At 46.4% G+C, this 24,434-nt stretch overlaps 1 protein-coding gene across 1 annotated transcript in view; it reads left to right on the top strand.

The window, feature by feature from the left end:
* The window catches only part of RAI2 (retinoic acid induced 2), a 45,596-nt gene extending 24,589 nt beyond the window's left edge, over positions 1-21,007 (top strand). The window contains exon 2 of the mRNA XM_030959685.1: positions 18,824-21,007. Coding sequence (XP_030815545.1) covers positions 18,929-20,602 — 1,674 coding nt within the window. The 5' untranslated portion in view covers positions 18,824-18,928 and the 3' untranslated portion in view covers positions 20,603-21,007. The remainder of the gene's footprint in view (positions 1-18,823) is intronic.
* The last annotated feature ends 3,427 nt before the right edge of the window (positions 21,008-24,434 follow it).

Raw genomic sequence — 24,434 nt, 5'->3', positions numbered from 1 at the left:
TCCATGAATCACAGTACAGGATTTGCCATTACAATTTCTATGCTTGTATTGAGCCAGCAACACTATCCAAAGAATTTTATTAAATCAAAATGATGAAACTGAAAATCTGTATTGACTCTTCTTTGGGTCTTTCATGTTCTTTTGTGCTTTGACTTGGGAATAAATTTAGTTTGTTTTTCAGACTCTATTCCCCTAGTTACTTTATTTCTCAGGTTGAAGGCTGTCTGTAAAATCTTACAGTGTTGTGTCGTAAATCTCAGGATGCTGCTTGTGGTGTTTACTGGCTGCAGCATAACACACATTTTCTAATAGTCTTTATTTTAGTGGCTGTTTGAGAATTTGAAGCACAAAGTGAGTCCAAGCAGACCACAGGAATCTGTGGCTTCAAGGCAATGATAAGAAATTTCTTGATGGCTTAGTAAGAGACAACATAAATTTAAAGTTGATTTCTGGTCATCACAAGAAATGCTATTGCTTAGGAATGGCTTCAGTGGAATATTCTTTCCTTCTAGAAGGCAAACTGTGGGGAGATTTGTGTATGGGATTGACTGCAGGCAGAAAGTAAGATATTTTTTAAAGAGCCTTAAACATTGTTCTCAATATATTTTTATTCCACACAAATGCAGCCCCTGCAATTTTAGCTGAGAACAGTTTTGCAGCTCACACTGTGGAGATGCCCTGGGACTCCACTGCTTGCCAGTGACGTTGTTTGAGCATTCAGTCCAAATCAGACCTTCACAGCTGGATTGTGGAGAGCCCATGGAGGCCTGTAAAAAGAGCATGGTCTGCCCAAGTACACCTGTTTACATTGTCTGGCTTTCTGTGGTATGATCAAGACAAGCCTATTCTCCAGCTTTCAGAATTAAGAAAATAGATCACTTCCTCCATTGTGTTCAGAAGGATTTGTCATCCATCTTTGTCAGCTGTTTGAGAAACACAGTAGACATCCCTCAAGGAGTCTAATGTCTGCAAGATAAGGGCACTGCCCAGCAGCTCTTCATTTGTCCCTGCTTTCTGTATCTTCCCTAACAAATTCAGTTTTCCACCACCTCTACTTCTAGTGTTCTCTGCAGCTTCATTCATTTTTTCCCTTGGATCATCCGCTCTAGGTTTTCTTCTTCCATTCACCTCTTCATCTTCCCTACATATTTTTGTCTGGGGGGGGCAGGAGGGAAGGTGTTCATTTGGGTTTTCTGTTTGGTTGATTTTTTAATGCCCAAAATTCTGTCTTGTACCCTGCATCATCTCCACTTTTCACAGCAGCATCATGTGCATCCCCAGAATTGCATTCCCCAAACTCTCTGCTGATTGCACATTTCCATGTGCTACCACTTCCTTCCATTGCAGCTAGTCCTAGGAATAAATCATGAAGGCCACTATGTCAGAATAGTGGCCTTTCCTGGGAGGATGAGTGAGGTTTGAGATGAGTGGTGGTGTTCTGCTGGAAGGCGTTTGGTGACTGCTATCAAGTGGTCCTTTGATCTGGAGACAACTCAGAGGTCCCCACAGTTCTGTGATACAGATGTCAGAGCTCTGCATCCTTCCTTCTCTTTTTGCTCCTTGCTTCAGGTTTTTGGGGCATGCTCTGGTCTCCACAGGACTGGTGTCTGACCTGCTTTCAAAGGTATCTGCATCTCTGGGGTTGATCCAATCCAGCTCTCTGAAGCTGTTGCTCCGCAATTCCACCCAGCTGAATGTAGGGCTCCACAACCTGCGGGACCTGATGTTAGAGCCAGATGTGCTGTTCCATAAGGACCAGCAGCTGACTTCCAAGGCACTTGTGGAGAAAGTGATTATGCCTACTTGCACAAACCCAGGCAACATTTAACTATTTCTTATAGCCCTGTTTTTAAGGAAAGGGGTTCAGTGATATGAGATCATCTGGAGAATGGTGTGGCAACCTGCTCTGTTAAATAGGCTGAAAAGCACATTCAGCTGCTAGTGCTCACTCATCAGCACAATGATTGTCTCTGGGTTAATAATAGCTCCCTTTTTTCTTCATTTATTCCCCCAATTTTAGCTTCTAATGTAAATCATTCCTGTCACATGTTTAAAACAGATTTTCTTCACTGTGCATATGGAGGAAGGTAAAGGAAGTGATAAATCTCTAAAAAACAATATGATAAAATAAATCCTCTCTTACTAGGGGGCTAGATATTGAGCTTTTTACTCCCTTGGAGTCTTGATCTGTAGCTGGCCCCGCTGACTGTAAGATGACTTCTGCTGCAGCAGGACTTGAAGTGCCAGAAACTACCCTCTTGCAGTCACATGGGAATCCCAAGAACTGAAGCTGTAGATCACTATATCCAGTGAATAACTGGTGTGTTGTCTGTCAACAAGGAATAGATTGAAGGAACTGAACAAAAACCGAACAAAAACCAAACAAAAAGCAACCCACAAAAACCCGGCAAAAATTGGCCCTGTTTGAAACAAAGTACATAAAAACTTTGGTTTGAGACTTTATATCTTTCCCTTTTTTGCCTTCAATAATCTGAAGAAAATCCATCACCCTTCCTACCTGCTTCTGACACAAGAAATATTTTATACTTAGTTATTTCCCTCTGTTAGCATCCTGTCAATAACAGGATCAAACTGTTGACTACGTGCTCATTCCTTTCCTCGCTGTGCTGCTGCTGTTTGGATATGGGCAATAATTAAGTGAGGATCAGAGTGATGCAGCTGCTGTCACACCAGCACCCTACTGATGGATGGGTGGTTGTTTGGCTTTCTCTCATGGAGACCATGGGGCAGGCTGGGGCTGGTGCTGAACTTCTCATCCCACTCTGGTGCAGTGTAAGGATCCTCTGGCTGCAGTTCACCAGCAGCAGTGATGGTTCTCTCCCAGCCTGCCCTCCTCCCTTGACCAGAAGAAATGGAAAAGAGGGGGAAGGCTTTTGTTCCTGCAGGATGAACCACTCCAGCAGCAGCCACAGGATGCAGAGCGGATGCTTTCTGCTTGCAGTCCTCCCTGTTCTGTGGCAGATGGGCTTCAGCTAAAACAAACCAGTATTCCGTGAACCTTTGAAGTGCTCTTGTCTTCTGAGTCACTTCCCTGTCACTGACAGGCAGTGTGATGCTGAGGGATGTTGCCTTGCATCACACAGATGTGCTCAGCCATTCAGGCCATTCAGCCTCCCACTTCATTTCCTACATGAGTGGCAGCTTTACCTTTCCTGACCAACATCTTCCTAAGGGTATTTTCCAAGACAGTGGAAAGCTAGGACCATTGGAAATGCACTGGTGTCACTTCTGGCCTCTGAATGTCCCTCCCTGCTTTCTCTCTTTGCAGATTATTTGTCCTAGTAGAAGGATCTGGGAGCAATGCCAGCAAAAGAGGTTTTCTTCTCTCCCATCTTGTGTGACATCCACTGTGCAGATAGAAGTGTGGCCTCTCAGGGTGAGCTGGCACACCAGCAGGGCTCCAAGTGAGCCAGACCACCAAAAATCAGGAATCACTTCATTATTCTTGATTTTACATCATACAATTGAAGAAAATCCTAATGTTGTAATGCTCTGGGTTTTCTTTTCTCTAGCTGAAATTGCCAGTTACATGAAATATTTTGTGATGAGTCCAGAAGTCCCCAAAAGCCCAAGCACCTTTTGAATGAAATTGCCTATAGGTCTGTTTTCTTCTTGAATCAGTCCAAAGACTTTAATTTGATAATGTTGAGATCTTTACCCTCCAAACAATATAATTCCTTCAGTTTTAATTAAAGAACTTTTTTCCTTTGCACTAGACTGATTCTAAACTGGCTTCACTAAATCTTCTTATGCTGTAAGTAGCAGTGACCCAGATAAACACATTTAAAAATGCAACTACTGAAACTACAGTATGTTGCCTTTGTAAGACGCAGCAAGAGGAAGACTAAAACAGTTCTATATTTGCAAGGGTAACAAGTTGCATTATATCTTTAAGAGCAGATTCATAGACCAGTTTAAATTTTTCATATTACTTGTACAAATCTGTGTGAAAGAAGGGTTGCTTAGTTTGGAGTCAGAAACATAAAAGTCACAAAGAGGCCTATAAAAAAACCTGTTTTTTCCATTTGTGGATGACCTTTTGCATCATAACAAAGCCTTTAAAAAAAAGAGATAACTGTGTTTAAGAATGTATCATAATGCAGCCATACTGCCAGGACCATATAGGCAACCAGGATAAGGTTGCATTTTTGTTTTCCTCAGTGCCTGAGTGCAGCTTCAGTGGCTTTTTGATGTAAGGTCTGGGCTTTAGCTCCAGCCAAACCCCCCCAGTGCCCACCAGCACACAAAGCCAAGGTCTGGGGAAGACAACTGTACTTCACTGGCTGTATCAAGGGTGTTGCCAAAGGGCTTTGTTTAATGTTGTATGAGTGAGCCCTTTCTAGAGTCCTAAAAATTGGTTGATGAAACAAGGGGATGCTGCCCCTTGTTCCAGATGCACATTTTGTGTGTCAGTGTGTGACAGATGCTGTCCAGGATGCTCTGGTACCAACTTCACGCTGCTGTTGGAGGTGCTCCAGCTGCCTTGTTCAGATCTGACTGAATGTAAACGCTGCTGCTCCAGGAGCAAATGTGACCAGAACTTCTCCTGGTAACTACTGCCCAAGCCATGAACAGCATGGAGGGCGTTGATGGAGCTCAGGAGTGTTCAGACTCAGCTCTGTGTGGTGGCAAGCACCCTGTGGCTGTGGCTGCTGGGCAGGGAGAGCCAGGCGCCGGCGGGGCAGCCTGTGGGGTGTCCTCACACCCCATAACTTGGTAAAATGCAGAACCTTTCCACCACTTTTGGTTTTGTGGGTTTTTTTAGACATTGGCCTCGGTTGTGTTTACACAAAGAAATATACACTATCGGGAAAAATTGGATAATAAATAACCTTTAATTAGCATTGAAGACACACAGAGACCTAATCCCTCAGTGTCTGTTTAGACAGCTAAACCCAAACATGTGCTGGAGGCTGGGTCCTGGAGAAACCTTCACCCAGAGCAGGGGCTGAATTGTCCTTAATCACTGTAAGGACTGGGCAGAGTTTACTGGGTGTTAATTGTACTGGGTGTTTTGGGATCTTGAAAGACCCACGCCTCTCCTTTAATTTATTTTTGGTAGCAGTATGCTCTCCTGTTTACTCTGGTTAGCACTGAGCTGTAAAATTGCTATTGTCAGATAAAAAGTCAATGTATTTTATTGATTCTTCATGCTTTTGCAGCATTCTGGGGGAGCCTTTCCACAGGACATGGAGGATGCCTGGGGGTGGCAAGATGTGTGTGCACTGGGATGCATTCACCATGGCAGCATTCCATGTGAAGTGATGGGGGCTGGCACTGACCTCACCAGTGAGGTCCATCCAAGGGCTTCCATCTCTCGAGATCACTGGAGTCAACCTGCACAAAGTGTGTTCTGGGAAAGATTCAACCCTTCCAGTTGCATCAGCCAGCCATGGAGATGCAAGTTGGTTGTTGCAGCCTGACCTGTCCTCCCCATGGGGAGAATTGTGGATGCTGAGTTCAGGGCAGTTCTGGTGCCTTCTTGTTGTGGAGCACATCTTGACAGAGTTTATGGTCGCTATCCGTGCCCTGGTGGCCACCCTCCCCAGTGCAGCCATGGCCAGCAGCTGTCTGCTTGGCTTCTTGAACCGTGACACCTTTTCAGGGAGCATTCAGCTGAGGTCATAAAGGGTTTGTGCTCACCAGGGGACAGCTGTCTCCTCTGGTTTGTGCTGCCCAGATGTTTACCCAGCTCGACCAACAGTTTGGCGCGGGAGCGTGTCCACTGCCAGGCAGTGCAAACAGTGCTTTTTCTTGGTTGTTGCCTTGGCTCTCAGGGCTTCTTTTTCAACCCCTGTAGTGGTGCAGCTTGTTCCTGCTGTGCATCTCATATTGCAGACGCCTCTGGTTTCCCTCAGCCACCATCCTGGGCAAAGACAGGCCAGCAGCAGCCCCTGGGAGCGCAGTGGCCTGGCGCACACTGCTTTGGTACCTCACAGACCCCCCATCCCTGCATGTGGGGTGCCCAGATAGAACAGCCCAGCTGGAGCCATGGAGTGTCTTGGGGTAGTGTGGGACAGAGCCACATTTTCCATGCAGAGGACCTGAAAGGTGCAGCAGCCCTTCTGGTCAGCAATGGCTTCAGCCCTTGGGCATGGGGTAAGTGCAGAGACCAGATGCTGACTGTGCCACTGAAAGGGATGAGGGAGAGCTTTTGAAGGTGGTATCTGCTCACCCCCTTTGCCAAAAGCAGGCTCTTCAATGAAAATAGTTGTTTTCTTTAACAACCCACCAAGAAAATACAGAATATTTTGTACGTCTTGGGTGCTCTTGTTGTTTCTATCTGCAAGAGTGTCATATTCATAGCCGAGCTTGCTACCAACATAAGCATTTGCCTGAGGCAAGATGAGAATGTGCCATTTCTCACAACTTACACAGGCTATAGGCAGTTTTTATTCCCTAAAGTTACTATATAATTTAAACTGCTTTCTCCCTATTTGCTGATCTCCCAGGCCCTGTTGTGCTTCTGTCAGGCACTTGGAGCTGCAGGAGCTGCAGTAGCTCAGGTCCTCAGTGCCCATCCCTGTTCCCTTGGCCATACCCAGTGCACCCCCAGCGACAGGGGACGGGGTCACTCACCCTAGGGGTGAGTTAAGAGCCTGGGAGTTGCTTAAGATCTGGCAGCTGGGGACAGGAGGGTTGGATGGGCACAGGTGGCACCCCAAAGCTGTCCCCATTTCCAAGGCTATGTTTGGAGGTGGGGCCTATCCTCATGGGAACAGGCATTGGCATTGGCACCACCTCATTGTATACCCAGGCTGAGGAAGAAGGACCACGTGCATCACCTGTGACATTGATCCAGTGTGGGGTGGGGTCAGTGGGAAGAGCTGGTGCCTCGGGGAAAAGAGGACTCAAAATGGTTAAGCCATTGGGAGTAGCAATGCTGTGGCATTCCCCACTCCATACAGTGCGAGAAAACTCTTAGCTCCAGCTACATGAAAAATGTATCAGGAAAATGTATCACTGCCTGAAACAAAAAACACGAGAGACAAAAGTGCCCTCAGACCCCCTTGCTCAGAGCTGCTTCTCAAAAGGGCTTCTGTGGGGCTGACCTTCCCCCTAGCCTGCTCTTACACTGCAGCTGTATTTGCATTAGTGCAGGAGAAAGGGGAAGCAGCCTCAGGCCCTCTCCTCCTGTTATTACATGGATAAGGTAGGACATGGTACAGCCATGGAGGTTTTTATTTGTGTGTTATTTGTTTGACTTTCCTAAAGGGAGAGCCTGTGAGTAGTATGTTCTTCCCTAATAGAGCATCACCTTACATTTTCATGGCAGTCAGTCTGCTCTGTCTGCTGAGGTGGCCTGAAGAATCAAGAAGATTGACAGAAAAAAAAATTACTTCAGAGCTGCAGCAGCCTGCTGGCAGGTCTGTTTGGAGTTTTTTCACTATTAGTTTTATTCTTCTTTATTTTTTATTTCATTTTCTTTGTTGTTGGTGGTAAAGGAATGAAGCTACACAGTAAACTTTCTTCCTCCATTGTCTACAGTTCATGTATACCAAAATTCAGTTCTTTGAAGAACTGACTGTGTGAGGAATTAATGCCAGGCTGCAGCCCTGTGTGCCCTTAAATGCTGGAGTGCAGGACCTCTTACATCCAGAGCTTCATTGCCATAGAGTAACATCACCTCACCAGGAGAGCTGAGCCACAGTCATGCTGTGGACTGCATTGCTAGACTGCTTCCTGAGGCTGAGCTGAACAGCCAAATATGAAATCTCCCAGTCAGATTTATTGGAGTGAGCTGGTGACGTTCCCCAGAGGACGCAGGATCTATGGTGATGGATGACGCCGATCCATTAACGTAGTAGTCTCATCTGGGAGAGATGTAATTGTCGTTATGCATCCTGCAGTTTCCCTAAGTTTTTCTGAACACATAATAGCACACATTGCAGTGGAAATTACTGGTGAAAAATGCTGCAGTAAATATGTCAGGGGCTCTATATCCTAGAGCAGTGTGCTTCTCTTCTGGAACCATGCAGCCATCATTAAGGTAGGGGAGACGATAATAACAAAATTTGGTATCGTGCACTCATCATGATGTATGTTCTCTCCAAAGGTTTGATGGAAAGTATGGGCAAGACTGACCTTGTTTCCTCTTGCAATAAGCATCTGCAAAATATGTTCATGTTGACTTGTTCACAGAATCAGGAAAATGCTATTTACTGCAATAGCAGTGCTGTTTTTACAGCATTGGTTGCCCTGCCTGCATTTCCTGAAATACAGCCCTTTTCCTCTGAGTAGTCTGACTCTGAACCCCTGATGACAAAGAGCGTTATTACTTTTTTTTGGTACTCTTGGCATAGTTTGGAATAGTCTCACCTCCATGCACTGAGAGCAGTATGTCGGTCAGAGCTCGGATACCAAAGCAGCTGGAGAAGACTTCATTGAATTGGCTACAACATCTTCATTCATAGAGCATCAAATTAGTACAATTCAGACAACATTAGGCTGACCAGAAGTGTTCTGGCAGCAGAGAAACATGATGAAGAGAGAGGAGACGGCACACTGGAGGAATGCACCCACAAGGAGTGGCTAGCAGCTATTCTGAAAGGGAAGGCAGCCTGTGCCGCCTTAGTGAGGGTGTGCGTGTGTGTGTGTCCACTCATCCTCTTGAGTGGTTGCAGTGGTAACTGGAATCCAAGCTGAGGTCTGTGCTTTGTGCCAGTCATGTGCCAAAATGACTGCTGCCCATGAAACTGCACAGTCAAGTGGATGAAGGAAAAAGGCACTACAGAAGTGCTTGCTTGTATGCCTGTGCCTGTGGGACATTTGTAGGCACTACAGGTAATGCAATTTATTGCAATCTGTAATTGCAGAGAGACCTCAACAAATTAGAGAGATGGGCAATCACCAACCACATGAAGTTTAACAGGAGCAGGTGCCAGATTCTGTACCTGGAACAGGGCAACCCTGGCTCTGTGCATGGACTGGGGAATGAGAGGCTGGAGAGCAGTGCCACGGAAAGGGCTCTGGGGGTCCTGGTGGATGCCAAGTTGAACATGAGCCAGCAGTGCCCTGGCAGCCAGGAGGGGCAGCTGTGTCCTGGGGGGCATGGCCAGCTGGGCAAGGGAGGGGATTATCAGGGTGTGTTCAAGAAGCATCTGGACAACGCTGTCAGGCACATGGTGTGGCTTTTGGAGTGTTCTGTGCAGGGCCAGGAGCTGGACTCAGTGATCCTAAAGGGTCCTCTTGAGCTCAGTATATTTTATGATTCTGTGATAACCTGGACTGGTTGACTGAGCAGTGGAAGCCTCAGTGGCACTGAGACGCAACATGACATATTTTCAGTATTTTCTGTTATTTGCATACTATTTGTGGTCAGATCCATCTGTCAGAGGCATATTTCCCAGTTCAGTCTAGAGGCTTCTAGGAGGACAAAACTGGTCATTGTTGAGAGGTTTTGAGGTTTCTTGTTACATCCATCAGCACCATCTTGCTGCATCTCATGCTGGTGTTATTTCAAATTCAGTCAGAATTCATCTGACATCTTGTGCATCTTGGCATGGTGGAGAGAAGAGGGCAATTCTCTTCCCCTCAAAGTCAAATCAGGAAACACCTGGTACAAATGCTGTGAGGAAAGCATGTGTAAAATTATGTGAGATTCAAAGAAAAAATGCTGCATTTTTAATCACATCACAGGAATCTTATATTTTTCTGTCTCTTATAAACAGAATTCTTGCAGTAGTTAAAAGTTTTACAAGGATGAAAATAAGAAGCCTTTTTTTCTTGAAAGTTTTTTCCATCCATACATTACAAGATAGGGTGGTGCATGAGTGCTTGAAATCTGCTGTGTGCATACTTTCTGCTGAGGATTAGTGCCATTGTGTAGCTGATGAAATGTTGAGCTTGGCTTATAAAAGTGATGGGGAGGGAGGGAAGGAGAGTCAGTCTAATAAATCTGAAACTATGAGCATAAACTTGATTTTGAAGTGGCAAGCTGATGGAGCATTTGGTTACTCATGCTAGTGGGGAAGGACAAAGCATTAAATAACCATGTTTTGCACAGAGGGAGGGAAGATTCCTCTATCCTTTGGCTCCCCAGGCAGCAGTCCAATACTTCTACACCTTTGTATCTGCCTGTGCTCCCAAGTGAGACCCTGTCCCACAAGAGAAGATAAACTGAGTCTGTTGTTTATTGCCAGCTCTTCATCTCTACATCTTCTCCTTTGGGACTGTATCTGTGTCATAAGAGCCACCAGAGCTATGGGCAGCAGAAAGTGTTTATCCCTTTCAGCCCATGGTGGCAGGCTGGGTGGCACACACGTGTGTGGGTAATCACCTGCATGTTCTTACTGTGTTCTCTGGCAAGAGCATTCATATGTCACCAGAAAGGATCTGTGAGCTGGAAGGTTCTGTTTTTCACTTGGTTTTGCTTTTCTTCTCATTATTTATTTTTTTAAGCCAGGCTATATAAGGACGATGAGAGGCTGTGTGAAAATGTGGCTTTCAGTTGATTTAAGATGAGTTACAGAAGTGTTGGAATTTGCTATTCTAACCCCATGGCTTTATAATAAAGCTGAGGTTAACCCTATTCCGGCCCTGTCTGCACCAAGAAAAAGTGGTTTTTAACTGGAGCTGGCGTGCTGTAAGGAGTGGATGGGAAAGGGCTTGCAGTGAGTCTGAGGAACTGGATGTCTCAGGGCAGGTGTGGTACTAGTGGCACCTCACATCATTTACAGGGTTTGAGCTGGTGAGGCTTGTTTACTCCTCGAGGGATAGTCTGGTGAGCTTCACTTTTGTGGCTAGTTGGGAGACAGACAAAGGGGTCAAAACCATGTTTGTATAACAGGGAAAAAGTCAGATGCTCTGCCTGCAAAAGTGGCACAGCAATTTAAGAACTGCTTTTCAACTTTACCTCACTAAGCTGTTGGCTGAGACCTGTTAACACATCCATGGCAGGGTCCCTGTCCCTCTTAGGAGTAAAACAGTCACATCAGCAAGAAGACATGAGCAGGGAATGGCAGCCTTTGCCACACTGATGCTCATCCAATGCTGGAGAAGATCAGGTGGATGTGGTAAAAATATCTGTGCCTGGGATCAGTGGAGAGGGTCAGGACAAAATAGGGAGCCAAGTGTCTCAGAGCAGTGAACAAACCTTCACTGGGGAACCAATGAGGCTTTGAAGTCATTTCACTGATATCAAACTTGGAAATCCTTTGTAAGAACTGAGATGCTTTATGGGCTGTTTAATAAAGCACTTGACTGGGAAAGGAACAAATATTTTATTACGCTGACACTGAGTGCTTTTTGTTTCAGGTTTTGGGGGAAGCAGGGCTGGCAATTATGTTTAATTGGTATCCTTTTCCTCTTGTTATCATTGGTGTATTGATTGCTGGGAAAACAAAATGTGTGGGTTTTAAAATTTACTGTAAAGTAAGGGCTCTCTTGTTTGTTTTGTTTAGCTCTGTGTACTCAAACCAGCTCATTTTTCTTTGCTTTGCTGGCGAATATAATATTTTGATTGAAAATGATACTAAATAATCAGTTAAAGGGGATATTTAATGACAAGAAAAATTCTTCAAAATATTTTTTCCCATAGGAAAATCATGCACTTCACTTTTTGAGCCTAAAAATTAAATTCTTCCTATGATCCTACTACAAAAGTAAATACATGGGTGCACAGCATGCATGAAAGCCATGGAGGTTAAGGTATAGTAAATCTCAGGAACTCTGATGCAAGACAGATCCCTAGAGTAAGTTCCATTTTTCCCTCATATAGTTCTAATTTAGACATTCTTAGACTTGCAGTCCACTGTCAGTTTTCCTTCCCTGTTGGAAGCTGACCTACTGTATGAGAAGAAAGCCTGGTAGGTGAGAGTAGAGCAGTTGATATTGAGGAAGGCCTTTGTCACTGTGTCCCATAAGATCCTCACAGACACACAGCTGATGCAGGGGCTGGATGAGCAGGCAGTGGACTGGAAACTGGCAGAACAGGCCCAGCAGCACAAAGTCCAGTTGGGCTGGGTGATGAGGGCTGTACTCCAGAGGTCAGTGCTGAGTCCCATCCTGCTCAGCCTCCTCATTCATGATCTGGATGATGGGCACAGTGTACCTGCAGAAGTTTGCAGATCACAAAACTGGCAGGAGTGGCTGATACATCAGAGGGTTGTGCTGCCATCCAGGGACATCAGCAGGTGGGAGAATTGGGCTCACAGGAGCCTCGTGAAGTTTGCCAAAGAGAAGTGCAAAGCTCTGCACCTGGGGAAAAGCATCAGTACATGCCAGGGGCCACCCACCTGGAAAGCAGCTCAGAAAAGGACCTGGGTGTCCTGGTGGACACCACGTTGACCATGAGCCACAAAAATGATGGGCTGGAGCATCTCTGCTGGAGGAAGTTTGTTTTTTGGGAAAGTGCTGGTGAGAAGACAGTCCCCCAGGGCTGTGCAGGCAGCACCTTCCCATGGTAGGTGCTCAGGGCTGGGTACTGACACGTGTGCCAGCACAGTGCTGCAGCTGCTGATGTCCCCATCCCAAGGGACTGCCTCATGCTTTGAAGGAGACATCTGCACACAGCCTGCTGTATAGGGGAAAAACTGATTTAAACAGGTACTTCAACAGTCACAAAAACTTGTCTTCCCAGCTTGAACAGAAGTTGGGAGCACAAAAGCTGCACAGAGTGAGAAGCCCCAGTGGGGTTGAAGGGACATCAACCCTTAACACACGACTCAACAGTAATTACAGCTGGCAAATTTATATTTGTCCTCCACATGTCAGATTTAATACAGCAGATTTCCATGCACTGTCTCCACCTCAGAGTATGTGTTCAGCTCACTGGAAGCTAAGCAAGTTGATGCTGTGCAGGTGTTTCTGTAAAATACCAAGGATAAAAGATAAACTATGACTGTAAAGGTTTTATTTTCAGAAATTTGGGGAAAGGTTCCTTCAAGCATGATGGTTCAGAAACCCCAGGAACAGGCCTATGCTGCAGATATGAGAAATATCGAAGATTTGGGAATAGCAAGATCAATCTGAAATAATTTCAAGATAGCCATGTTTTTATAGTCCTGACTTTCATGTAATAGTATATATGGTGTAACATATACACTATACCAGTGGTCCTTTTGGAAGCAGAGCCCATCAGTTAAGTGTTACAACCAGCTGGTGAAATAGTTTGTGAATGGAGTAAAAAAAAAGGGAAAAGGCATCCAGGAGTACAGCAGCAAGTGCCATTTCCCTTATGCCTAGAGTATGTCAGGATTTCCAGTGCAAATGTAGGGGGTTTTGTGAGGCTTTCAAATTGGGTATAAAAATTCAGTACAGGTTGAAATGTGTGAGGAAAGTGTTCTATTCCTCCCACAGCACTTACTGTCTGTCTTGTATATATTGCCCTTGGGAGTGAAGGCACTGGTTTCAGGCCCATGATAGGATTTTTTTTTCAATTGCTCTGATTTGTTTTTAAACGAGAAAAAAGTGAGTTCACTTCTCCCCAGAATGGATTGCTAACTACAAATTGTTGACAACAGCAATATAGTTAGCAAATCTATGACTCTAACATGCTCTTTGCATGCAATTAGCCTGTGCAATAGGCAGACAGCCATGGTATTTATTCAACTGAACTATTTAAAAGACCAAAGTACCATCAGCTAGTCAGGCTGCTGCATTTGAGAATGATCATGCTGTGTGCTGAAGCAGTGTATACATATTGTCCATGTCCCATCTATAACATGCCATTTTGCACTGCTGTAATGATTTCGTTTCTCTCTTGTTTCCCCAGGGCTTAACAGCTTAGATGGGAGCCTTGGCACAAATAGCTTTGCTTCTTGAAAGGATCCACAAATGCAACAGTGGAAAATAAACCTGTTGCATGATTTGCATTGGAGCATTATTTCTCTAGCATCTTTTGAAGTTGTGTGATGAGGTGCTTATTTTAACTGCTCCTTGGCAGCATTCAGCTTATCCTCCATGGTGTAGCTTCCACAGAGTAAGAAGTACCATGAGGCAGTACTGTTCACAGGGCATGGTGAGCAGGAGATGTGTGTGTAGAGGGATGGGCAGCAAAGGCTGTGGGTATAACTTCCATACTGGCAGTGATACCCTGGTGTAGTCCTCCCTTCTCTCTCTGGCTGGTGCCAGAGTGAATCCTGCCCATCTTTCCAATGCCTTTCTCTCCCTGCCCTCAATTGATTTTGAATGGTACCTCCTAAATCCTAACAGGGAGTTAGTTGTTGGGTGTTTGAGTCAAGGGACTGAGGCAGAAGAGAGCAGAGCTAAACTGGGATGTTCCCTTGGTGCCCTTAAGAGGAGACAGAGAAGTGCATGCCCAGTGACTCCCTTTTTGTGATGACCAAGCAGTGGTCATTGAGTCCCTTTTTCAGAGGCAGTGGGACTGTGTTTGGGGTCCAGCTGTGAGCTGGCAAGAGGATGAAGGCCAGCTCACCTTAAGAAATACCCTGTGGGTCTCCTCTGCTCTGCCTGCCCCATACCTTGGAAGCATTCACCATCAGCCCATCTGCAAGCAGAAGGGGACAGGCCCCACTGCCCTCATGGTGCCTCTGCACCCAGCTGACGTGTGTGGTGTATCAAAAACAGCACCACAAATGGTGCAGCACGGGGGGGAAGGCAAGCTCACTACTAGCTGTGAGTTGATTACTCCTTTGCCCTTTCATGCTTGAGGATTACACTACTAAAAGCATACACAGGGTAGCCAGGTGTATGCTTTCATTCTCAGTCCCAGGTGCCTGAATGAATAGGTGAATCAGAGGGAAATGTGAGAGGCAAACACTGCTGAAATCATTTATGGGTTCCACATGTGGGAGACCCCACCTGTGTGTTATTTGTGTAGTAATAGTTCCATGTATTTGGTATAAGAAAGCTCACTTTTTTAAAATACATTTTTTCTATTCTAGCAACAAAACACCAATAATAATATGGTAAAACCTTTGTGTATGGCTGAAACTGTTGAGACCAAAATTTGTAGCATGGAAGATGATTTGTAGATGATTTGTGGATCAGTGACATCAAGCAGTGAGTTTTGGGAAAACGCTGAAGTCCATATCCAACATAATTTTGTCCCCAAGCAGCTCTATTAAGTCAAGATTTCTAATTTTCTGTTTGTTACTGTGTTTGTACTCAAGGGAAGCCCTATTTTTCCAGGAGATACTGAGCTAGGCATCCCACAAAGGGAGCATCTGATCCTTTCCCATGGTGTGCACAGTATAATTTGAGTTCTGTGTAGACACGAGATACAAGCCATGGTACAGACGAGCAGGCAGAGTGCAGGGAGAGCTGTGCTGCAGCCCCACAGGAAGGCACACAGCAGCCCTGAGAAAAGTCTTGCACAGCCATCAGCAGGAGATAAAAAAATAAGCTGGAGTTATCACTACCCTTCCAAAGCATTTGTGTATAGCTAAGATACCATTTCCTGTACAGTCACACACATCATTGCATAGTGCCGTGAACTTGGCTCTTATCAGCACCCTGATGGGAGAGCTCGGGTTATTTACAGTAGGGCTTGTTCCAGTGTTCCAAGCTTCTTTTCAGTTAAAACAAACAGCAAATTAAATATAAAATAGATAAGTAGGGAAAGTGAAATTGATTGTCCAGGACTGAGGTATGATAGGCAGAGGAAAGGCATTAAGGCATTTCCTCTAGATTACATTACCTTCTTTTTATGTATATTAGATACATGAAACTTTTTTTAAAAACTGGGTAACTGAATAATTTACATGTAGTGAAGCAGCACTTTTAAAAGACACAAAAAAGCCCCCCAAACCCCAGAACATGCTTCAGGTTGATTTTTTATTACAGAAGTATAGTACAGCTAATCACTGTTAGTACCAATACTGAAAATTTGCTTCTGTTTCAGTCACTTCCGTGAGGATTTAGGGTTTTGTATGGTGTATGCTGTGTATATAGTATATAAAAAAAGGAGTCCAGGAACTACAAAACACCTTTGGACAACTTCAGTCTGTCTCTTGATCTCAGATCTTCAAAGTTTCCTCATTTGAGGCTTGGGGACTTGGATCCTTTTCTCTCTGCCTGCTTACTGACCTTGATAAAAGATTTTTAGTCTAACACGTGTTTAGCAGCCCTGGGATTCCCTCCCAAATGAAACTAAAAATAGCTTTACAGGGAGCAGGATCAAGTTGTGCTGGACTCCACTGTACCTGGCAGCCAGCTACTGCTGAATTGCAGGCTGTGGGCAGGATCAGGAAATATTTTTAAGTATGTATACATATTTTTTTTTCTGTAGCAATGACATGCTCTAGAAGCAGGTGTACTAGAAGTAAAGAAGGGTACACTTCTACATCGGAAAAATTAGCAGGGAAAAACCCACCCCAAACCCATAAACCTGGGTCAAGGGCTGCACCTCACCTTTCTTGTGTCCTTCCCGTCACAGAGAGGGGCCCTCCCAGAGGTAGTGACCTGGCTCCCAAAAATGCATATTTGCAGATCCCAGGCACATATAGGATTCAGTGTGGAAAACAATATTTGACTGTGCTTTGAAAAAAAGCAGCCAAGCTTACAGGCTTTTCTCCATGGTTTCTGAGGGTGATAGATGAGCTCTTCTCCCCCTCATCTCAGTATTTCCTCTGCCTCCAGCCCTGTCGCCTTTTAACGCAGCAATGGGGGAATTTTATTATGTTTTATACTTTCATCTTCATGATCTGTCTCTTTCTCCATGGGTCCCTACAGCATGCTAATCCCTCAAGTCTCTTACACAGCATAATTTTCATCTTAATTTTTCTGTTTCTGAGTGTTTAATGGTTTTGCCAGGGGAACAGGGGGTCATTTCCTGTCCCCATCAGATCATTAATTCTCTATGAAAACACCGCAATCTCACACTTCTCAAGCAAACAGAAACATTGGGAAGAGGCAGTGTCATGTGCAGAACACTCAGCTATGCTGCAGCAGCTGGAGGAGCAAAGATGCTGGTGTGCACTGCAGACAACAAAATGGTCATTTGAAAAACAGGGAGGGAAAGATTATGTAAGAGCAGAGAAAATGGCTTTTTTAATTCCGTAACAGAAATGGCTGTGTCTATTTTTTTCAGCTTAATCTGCTGAGCTTTCTCCTCTTAGTCTTTATTTTTATAAGCAATTGATTTTCTTTTTTTTTTCCCAGAACAACACTGGCCCAATGGTTTTTTTACCGATACTCGTCACTTTCTGAATAAGAAATTTGATTTTTGCTCCTGTTTTCAATGCTTGGGTATCTCTGCCTTCCTGTAATTTGTCTCAGACAAAGCTGGAAAAAAGGAAACAAACAAACAAAAAACCCCCCAGCCCTATATTTGTGAATATTTCCTGCAGAACATTTCATGAGATGGGAAAAATCCAGAATTATTCTCCTTAAGCCAGCAGCAGAAGGGGAAAATAAATGACTCATGTGTTTACTTTTAAAAATCTTTTTTAAGAACTCAGATGTGCTTGATAAATTATTAGCATTTCACCCAACCAGCCTGTGCTATCAACTCCTGGCATTTCTGTAGGTAGTCCTGTGCTCGCTGTAGTATCTCACTGCCAAATCCAAGGACTCACAGGTGTCAGGAGATATTTAGTAGATTTCCCACTTCCTTGCCAGCAAACAATTTCTGTAAGCACCAGAACCAAGGAGTTCTTTACGTGCTCTTAGGCACATGCCCAGGCTGGGACCCTTCACCCAGACAATTTCAGTTTCAGATGGGGCTGCCCTCCCTGGCATCTCCTGGCATCCCAGTACCAGTGTGCCTGCAGGACATGGGGAAGTGCCTTGCTCCCATGTCCTGGGTACTGGGCAGTGGTGATGGCACATCATTTGCTCATAGGGAGCAGGATTCAGCTGTGTGCTGGTGAAAAATGTACATTTGGGGTGTGCTGGTGCTTCCCCATGGTAACAGAGTTGAAACTGGACAAGTTTCCATGGTGATTATTACTATGGCAGGATTCTCCTCACACTTCAGGAGAGGCACGGGCAGCACCAGGTGTAGCAGCCAGGCATCAGCCAAAGTCTGCTGGTAGCAGCTCATAGGGCAGAAATTCTTTATCCTTCTAAATAAATGGATGCATAGTGCCATTAATTTGCTAGTTTTTTGGGATTTTTTTTCCCCAAGGCAGGGAAGTTTTGATCTTCAGGGGAAACAGGCTGCATATTACACCACGATCATGAACAGAAACCATCCCTGCCCTTTTCTAATTGCCATTTTTCTTGGTTGATATAATGATTTGGGCTGTCAGACTGGATTTTAAGTTGTTTTCATTTTTTTTCCCCCAAGTCTTTAATGAATCAGGTGCCTGGTTCACATTACTGTCTCTGTCTAGCTTTGTGGCAGGGTAAACACTGGAATTTTCATTGGTTTTGCTTTGCCATTTCATTGCTGTGCTCCTTTCTGATCCTGCACACAGCATTTTCAGGTGGAAAAAGGGACAAGTATTGAAGGAGAATGAAGTACCTATCACGAATAGTTGAATATTTCTTGGCTGCAATATTTTTAGAAATGTTTGTTTTGGGGCTTGAGTTAAAACAACGTGCTGTCACTCAACTCTGATGTGCATTGTCATTATGTGAAGCTGTGTTTAAAAATGTGGAATGGGCATCCTGAATCCTTGTTTCAGGCTGTACTGAGAGGGTTTTTTGGCTGCAGGCAGTCCTTAAGGCCATGTTTATGGCTAAATATAAGATCCTCAAAATGTTTCGCACAGCACTCAGGGCTGTATGTATATCCCGCATCTCTGTATGTACAGTACACTGTATTCTGGAGCCGTTGGCTTGAAGTGTGGAAACGTTTAACGGCTTTTCTTTGGTGATGGGGTCTTTAAAGGCAATTGCAATTATTTTAGGGAAGAGATTTATGTGGTGCCTAAAATATGCTTCTGGCTTGCAGGCCAAGTTATGTCAGTGCTGATGCTCCTGGCAGCGCGGAGCCGCCGCGGGTCCCACTGACAGCGATGTAGAGGTGGTGCTGGTGGAGCCCAGGAAGCCCTGCGACATGGAGGAGCTGTACAAGGATGCCCCCAACCTGCCTATGGATGTCACCAACTCACCCTCGGCGATGGCCAACAACAAGCTGGAAAATGGGGTGGCTCAGCTGATCACAGCAGAGGCTTGGAACATCAACTCGGCCGACCTGATGAAGAAAGCCCTTTCCCCGCTGGTGACAGTCCCTGCGCCCTCCATCCTGACGCCACCGGCCGAGTCGCAGAGCGGGGTGGCCCTGAAGGTGGCGGCCACCGTGCTGCAGCCCATCTGCCTGGGGGACAGTCCCGTGGTCCTGCCCATCCACCTGCAGGTCGCCGGCAGCGCAGCCCCACAGATGCCAGCCACCAATGCTGCCACCCCCTACGTGATGACAACGCAGGGCCCGGTCCCGCTGCCCGTCCTCCTGGAGCAGCACGTCTTCCAGCACCTGAACTCGCCCCTGGTGCTGCCCCCGGGCGCTGCCTGCCCCGCCAGCCCCCTGCACGCCGGCCTCTTCCCCGGCACCGCCACCCCCGTTGGGCAGCCCCAGCTCCTGGACCCCAAACCCTCCGGCCAGGCGCAGGAGCCCGTCCTGCCTCCGGTCTTTCAGACCCCGGGATTCGCCGCCGTGCTTCAGGATCTGTTTCCCTCACAGGGCGCCCTGGGCTCAACCCCCTGTCAGCCGCCCCCCGACTATGCCACCCTCCCACCGCAGGCCTTCAGCTCGCCCCTGTCCCCGCTGGTGCCCCCTGCTACGCTGCTGGTGCCCTACCCCGTCATCGTGCCCCTGCCCGTCCCCATCCCTATCCCCATCCCTGTCCCCATCCCTGTGCCCCACGGCGCCGAGGCCAAGGCGGCCCCTGACCCACCCAAGCCCCCACTCTTCACCCCCCACTCCTGCAAGGGCACCCAGACACCCCTGGAGAAGGAGGAGACGAAGCCCTTCGAGCTCCTCCACCCCCGGGAGTTTCCCCAGCTGAGCCGTCACACTGTCATCAAGATGGGCGGTGAGAACGAGGCCTTGGACCTCTCCATGAAAGGGCCGCCCGCGCTTCGGGCCAGCGAGGCGGTGCCAGTGCCGCCGCCGCCGCCGCCCGAGGACGGGGCTCTGGACCTGTCCCTCGCCTCCTGTCGCAAGCCGGGGGGGCCGCACGGGGAGGCGGCCGGCTCCGGCCCCGCCAGCACCGCCGAGGTCGGTGCCCAACCCGCCCCGGACAAGCTCCCCGGGCCTGCCGCTCCCTTCGGCCCCTGCAAGCCCCCGGAGGCGGCGGGCAAGGCGGAGGGCAGGGCCGCGGGCGGCGGCGCGGCCGAGCTGCTGCGGCAACCGCAGAAGTGGCTGGTGGAACAGGCGGGCAGGGCGGGCTGCGAGCCCAAGGCCGGCAACAACATCGAGATCGTCAGCACCTCGCAGACAGCCAAAGTCATCGTCTCCGTCAAGGATGCCGTGCCCACCATCTTCTGCGGCAAGATCAAGGGCCTGTCGGGGGTCTCCACCAAAAACTTTTCCTTCAAAAGGGACCTGCCCCAGGACTCGGTGCTGCAGTGCTACGATGTGAAGAGCCCGCCCGAGCCCCGGGACAGCGCCGAGGCCCTCAGGAAACCCGTCAAAAACAGGAGCGTAAAGCTAAAGAAAATGAACTCGCCGGAGATACATATTCTTCCAATCAAGAAGCAACGGCTGGCTGCCTTTTTTCCAAGAAAGTAAATTATGGGTTTTTAGAATTTTAAGATTATTATGAGAAGAAGAAAAAGTAATAAAAAAAGATGCACTCGGTTTTAAACTCATTTAAAACTTTAAACTATCTTTGTAAGTTATTTTTTGGGGGAAGAGGGAGAGGATTGGATGCAGAGGCCCTATAAGCTGGGTTGGTTTGGTTTTTTCTTTTGTTTTTGTTTTGGTTTTTTTTTGTTACCAAATTTTGACTTTTCATGGGAAACTGAATAAAAAGCAACCTATTTTTCAAGCAGATTGCACATTTTGCAGCTTTAATGGAGTAATGGATGAGTCAGAGGGGTAAGAGCTATTTTCACTGCCATAAAGTGCTTTGATGATGTAACTCTTCATAACAGTCGGAATGGAAATTTCAAAATAAATGTTTGTACGTGCTAATTGGTTGCAGCATTCTTTTCTCATTTCCGAATCGCTTTCAGTCTACAAAGATGTAGTAGGTCATGCAAAATGTCTGTAAGCTGTTAAGCGCCACAAGTGACTTGTGATGAGCCTAAAATATTAAAAAAAATAGCAGGCTAAGAAAAATTATCTTGTCCTGCAGCAGTGTCAAAGAGCATGTCACAACAGCTGCTAACAGTGCACCCAATGAGCTACCAGAGGAGTGAGAGCTACAGCCTAGTGCACACCTAAGACAGGTTCACTGTGAGACACCCATAGCAAACCATCTTAAGTAATGTTATCAGTCATTTAAAATAGAAAAGCCTAAAAGTCAAGGGAATTCGGTTGCCAGGGGGCAGGAGGGGAATAAAGAATCACATAATTTTTCCCAGCCTGACTACAGCTACATGGAAAAGTTGTTTAATTTTAGTTTTCTACGTTTCTTTGATGGCTGAAATCAATGCACGTAAAAGAGCAGAGCTGTGTAACTTTTATCTCTCAGCAGTGTACAAAGCCGCCCACGTCAATGCAGAAATGTGAATGTACAATTAAAATAAAGTTCTGCTAGGTCACAGCTCTGCACTTGTCTGTGGAAATGAGCTGGAGGTGAATTATTGTCTTGTCAGCTTCGGAGTTCACACCGCTCACTGGCAAAACCAGATCTTGACAGAAGGACAAATGTGAGAGCAGGAGGACAGTTTTGGGGGGGGGTGCTGCATTTTTTGTGGCTATTCCTGTAGAAAAATTTAGTTACAATTTCAAAATACATGTTCCTGGCAGGGCACCAGGACTATCTAAGTAAAAAAAGCCATTGTAAAGCCATCAGGTGGATGCTGTCACACACTAACTGTGCCTGCCTTTGCCTAGCTGCCACCAGCCTATTTCTAAGATTCCTCTTGGACAGCTTTGGGAAGGTTTTTGCAGTTGCTCACACAATGAGAAGTTGCTCAAAGGAGCAGCTTCAGTGTCTCAAGTCTACCCATACCCATAGGCACCAGTGTCATGCCAAAATCTGCTGCAAGTTTTGATAGCAGCAGACACCAGTATTTGGAAAATGAATCTGCAGTATGAGGTTAGGAAGGGCATTACGTTTCTTTCTTATGTTTCCTTGGCTGAAGGATCACTTGCTTAATACAGAAATGGAAGACTTTCACATAGGCATAGCATCAGTTCTGTCAAACTCTTGCTTTTTAAGTATTTTAAAGCCTTTTATTTTTCCCTGAGGTGGCAGAACTGACAATGTTCAGAAGAGCGTAAAGTGTTGATGGATTCATTAATGTTTAGTCATCTGATTGTATTTTTTTAAATATTTTTTTTTCTAATTTAAAATACTCAGCTACTTTGTTTTTCTCCTTCCAAGAAACTGCTAATGAAATATGTCATCTGTTTGTTGCAGTGCAGAGGCTGAGGATTTCAATGTCCCTTGGGATGGCCATCCCAGTTGTCACTGTCTGCTTCTATTTCAGCCTGCCCATTCTTGAGTATCAAAAAACCTTCTGATAATGTGAATTTTCCCCAGGGCTATACCACAGTAAAATAAGGCTGAATTGGCTGCTGTCATTTTTATTTTGCAGTTGACAGAAGCAAGTTCAAAAGAAATTTCATTTATTTTCTTACAAGAAGTGTTTCACACTGGTGGTGGCATCTGCTGCACCAACTGCCCCAATCCCTGCTGTCCTTGTGTGAGTCATTCCCTACAGCATCCTCAGCAGGCAGAGAGGGCATCCAACCACTGCTGCCCCTCCTGCTGGCATAGCTGGGACAGGCAGAGCTTGTTGGTGGCACTGGCTGCCGGTGCTCAGCTTTCCCCTCCTCTCCTTCAGAGGCATTTACTGGGAGCATCAATGCTGAGGGTACCTCCCAGCCCACTCTGCACACAGAGAGGTCTGGTTTAACTGAATTTGACCACAGGCTCCAGAAACCCTGACAACAAATTAGGCTAAATCTGCTTTATGACATTATAAACCCATACAAGCACTGTCGAAACACCCAATGCCTGGGGACAACAAATTGAGTTTAAAGCCAACTGGTGCTGGTTGTAACAGCAGACCAGACCAGCAGCCATGTGGCTGTGTCTTGCCCCTTGAAGGAGTAACTGCAACCTTTTCCTTCTGAAACAGGTCTGAGAAAAACCAGAGCAGGCTCCAATTATCCCAGCATCTCTCTCTGCCACCCCAGGAGAGCCTCCCTGACTTTACAGGGCCAGGATGGGCAGGCTCCCTGGCACTGCCATTTGCCACCAACAGCCCCAGAGCCTGTGACACAGGCTGGAGCCACTCCCCTAGAAATGGAAAAGCAGAGCAGAAGGGGCTCACCCACCCTGCTGCCTGGCTTTTCCATTGCTTTAACTGCAGGGGCAGGGGGAATATTCTCAATGACATCTTCCCAGGAAGGCTTAGGACAGCCAGCATCCTTTCCCCTGCTGCCATTTCATGCAACCCCAGGCTTCAAGGCTGTGCCATGGGAAGAGGAGCCCCACACTGGCACCTCTCCTGCTGCTGAACTCTGTTGGGCAAATGATGCTAAGTAGGGACCACTTGCCTCCCACCACCCTTGTGTGTGAAGCACAAGTCCTACATCCCATCAGCATGGGGGAGAAGCGGCCATAGAACAAAGTACTTAATTACACCAAGATTGAGCACTTTCACCTCCTCCTCCTCGCCTCTAGCAGCAATTACAGATTTTGTATATTGGGCCATTAATTTTCTACAGGGCTACATTTTAACTGCTGCTGAAACTTCTGTATGAGGAGAAGGACATGGAGCTGCACTCATGATATGTGGAGCTTCCATTTCTGGTGGCTGTTAATGGAGACATTAATACCTCTAGTGAAGTTGAAGGGAAAGTCATTAAGCTATAATGGTAGGAGGAAGACATTTTACAATGATGAGTATATGCAAGAGGTAAAAGAGGGAGAGAGGAGCCATGCCCTCAGGGGCACCCGTTCTTGGTTCCAGTCTCCATGTGACTTGGACCTTGGGTGTGGGGTCTTATTAGGGAGTGAGTGAGAGGGTAGAAAGTTGAGGGGTTGTGTTACCTTTCCCTGTGCTCTCTTCCTTCTGTCAGGCAGGGGGGAATCCAGAAACTAAGTCCAAGGCAGGCAGAAGGGCTGCACATCTCAGATGAAGGCCATGGGATAGGGCAGGCTTGGGGGCAGGAGTGCTCAGATGTACCAGCTTTCCTACACAGGGACAGCCTTTCCCCACTGCTGCCCGAAACACAGATTCAGGACCAGGGGTGCACACCTAAGGCTTCCACACATGGAGTTAGCTGTTAGCAAAATAAATTAATCCAAAATAAATAAATCCAAAAGAATGAGCAGCTTCTCAGACAGGGAACTTACCTGGACTGGGCAGTTTCTAGGTTGGGAGGACACCAAGTAGTCAGGTAAGGCACAGACAACTGTAAGTGCAAGGAAAAGGTGGAG

The sequence above is a fragment of the Camarhynchus parvulus genome, chromosome 1, assembly GCF_901933205.1.
Source record: "Camarhynchus parvulus chromosome 1, STF_HiC, whole genome shotgun sequence".
NCBI classification, from domain to species: domain Eukaryota; kingdom Metazoa; phylum Chordata; class Aves; order Passeriformes; family Thraupidae; genus Camarhynchus; species Camarhynchus parvulus.
The sequence above is the reverse complement of the archived record's forward strand: the minus strand, read 5'-3'. Positions and strand labels throughout refer to the sequence as shown.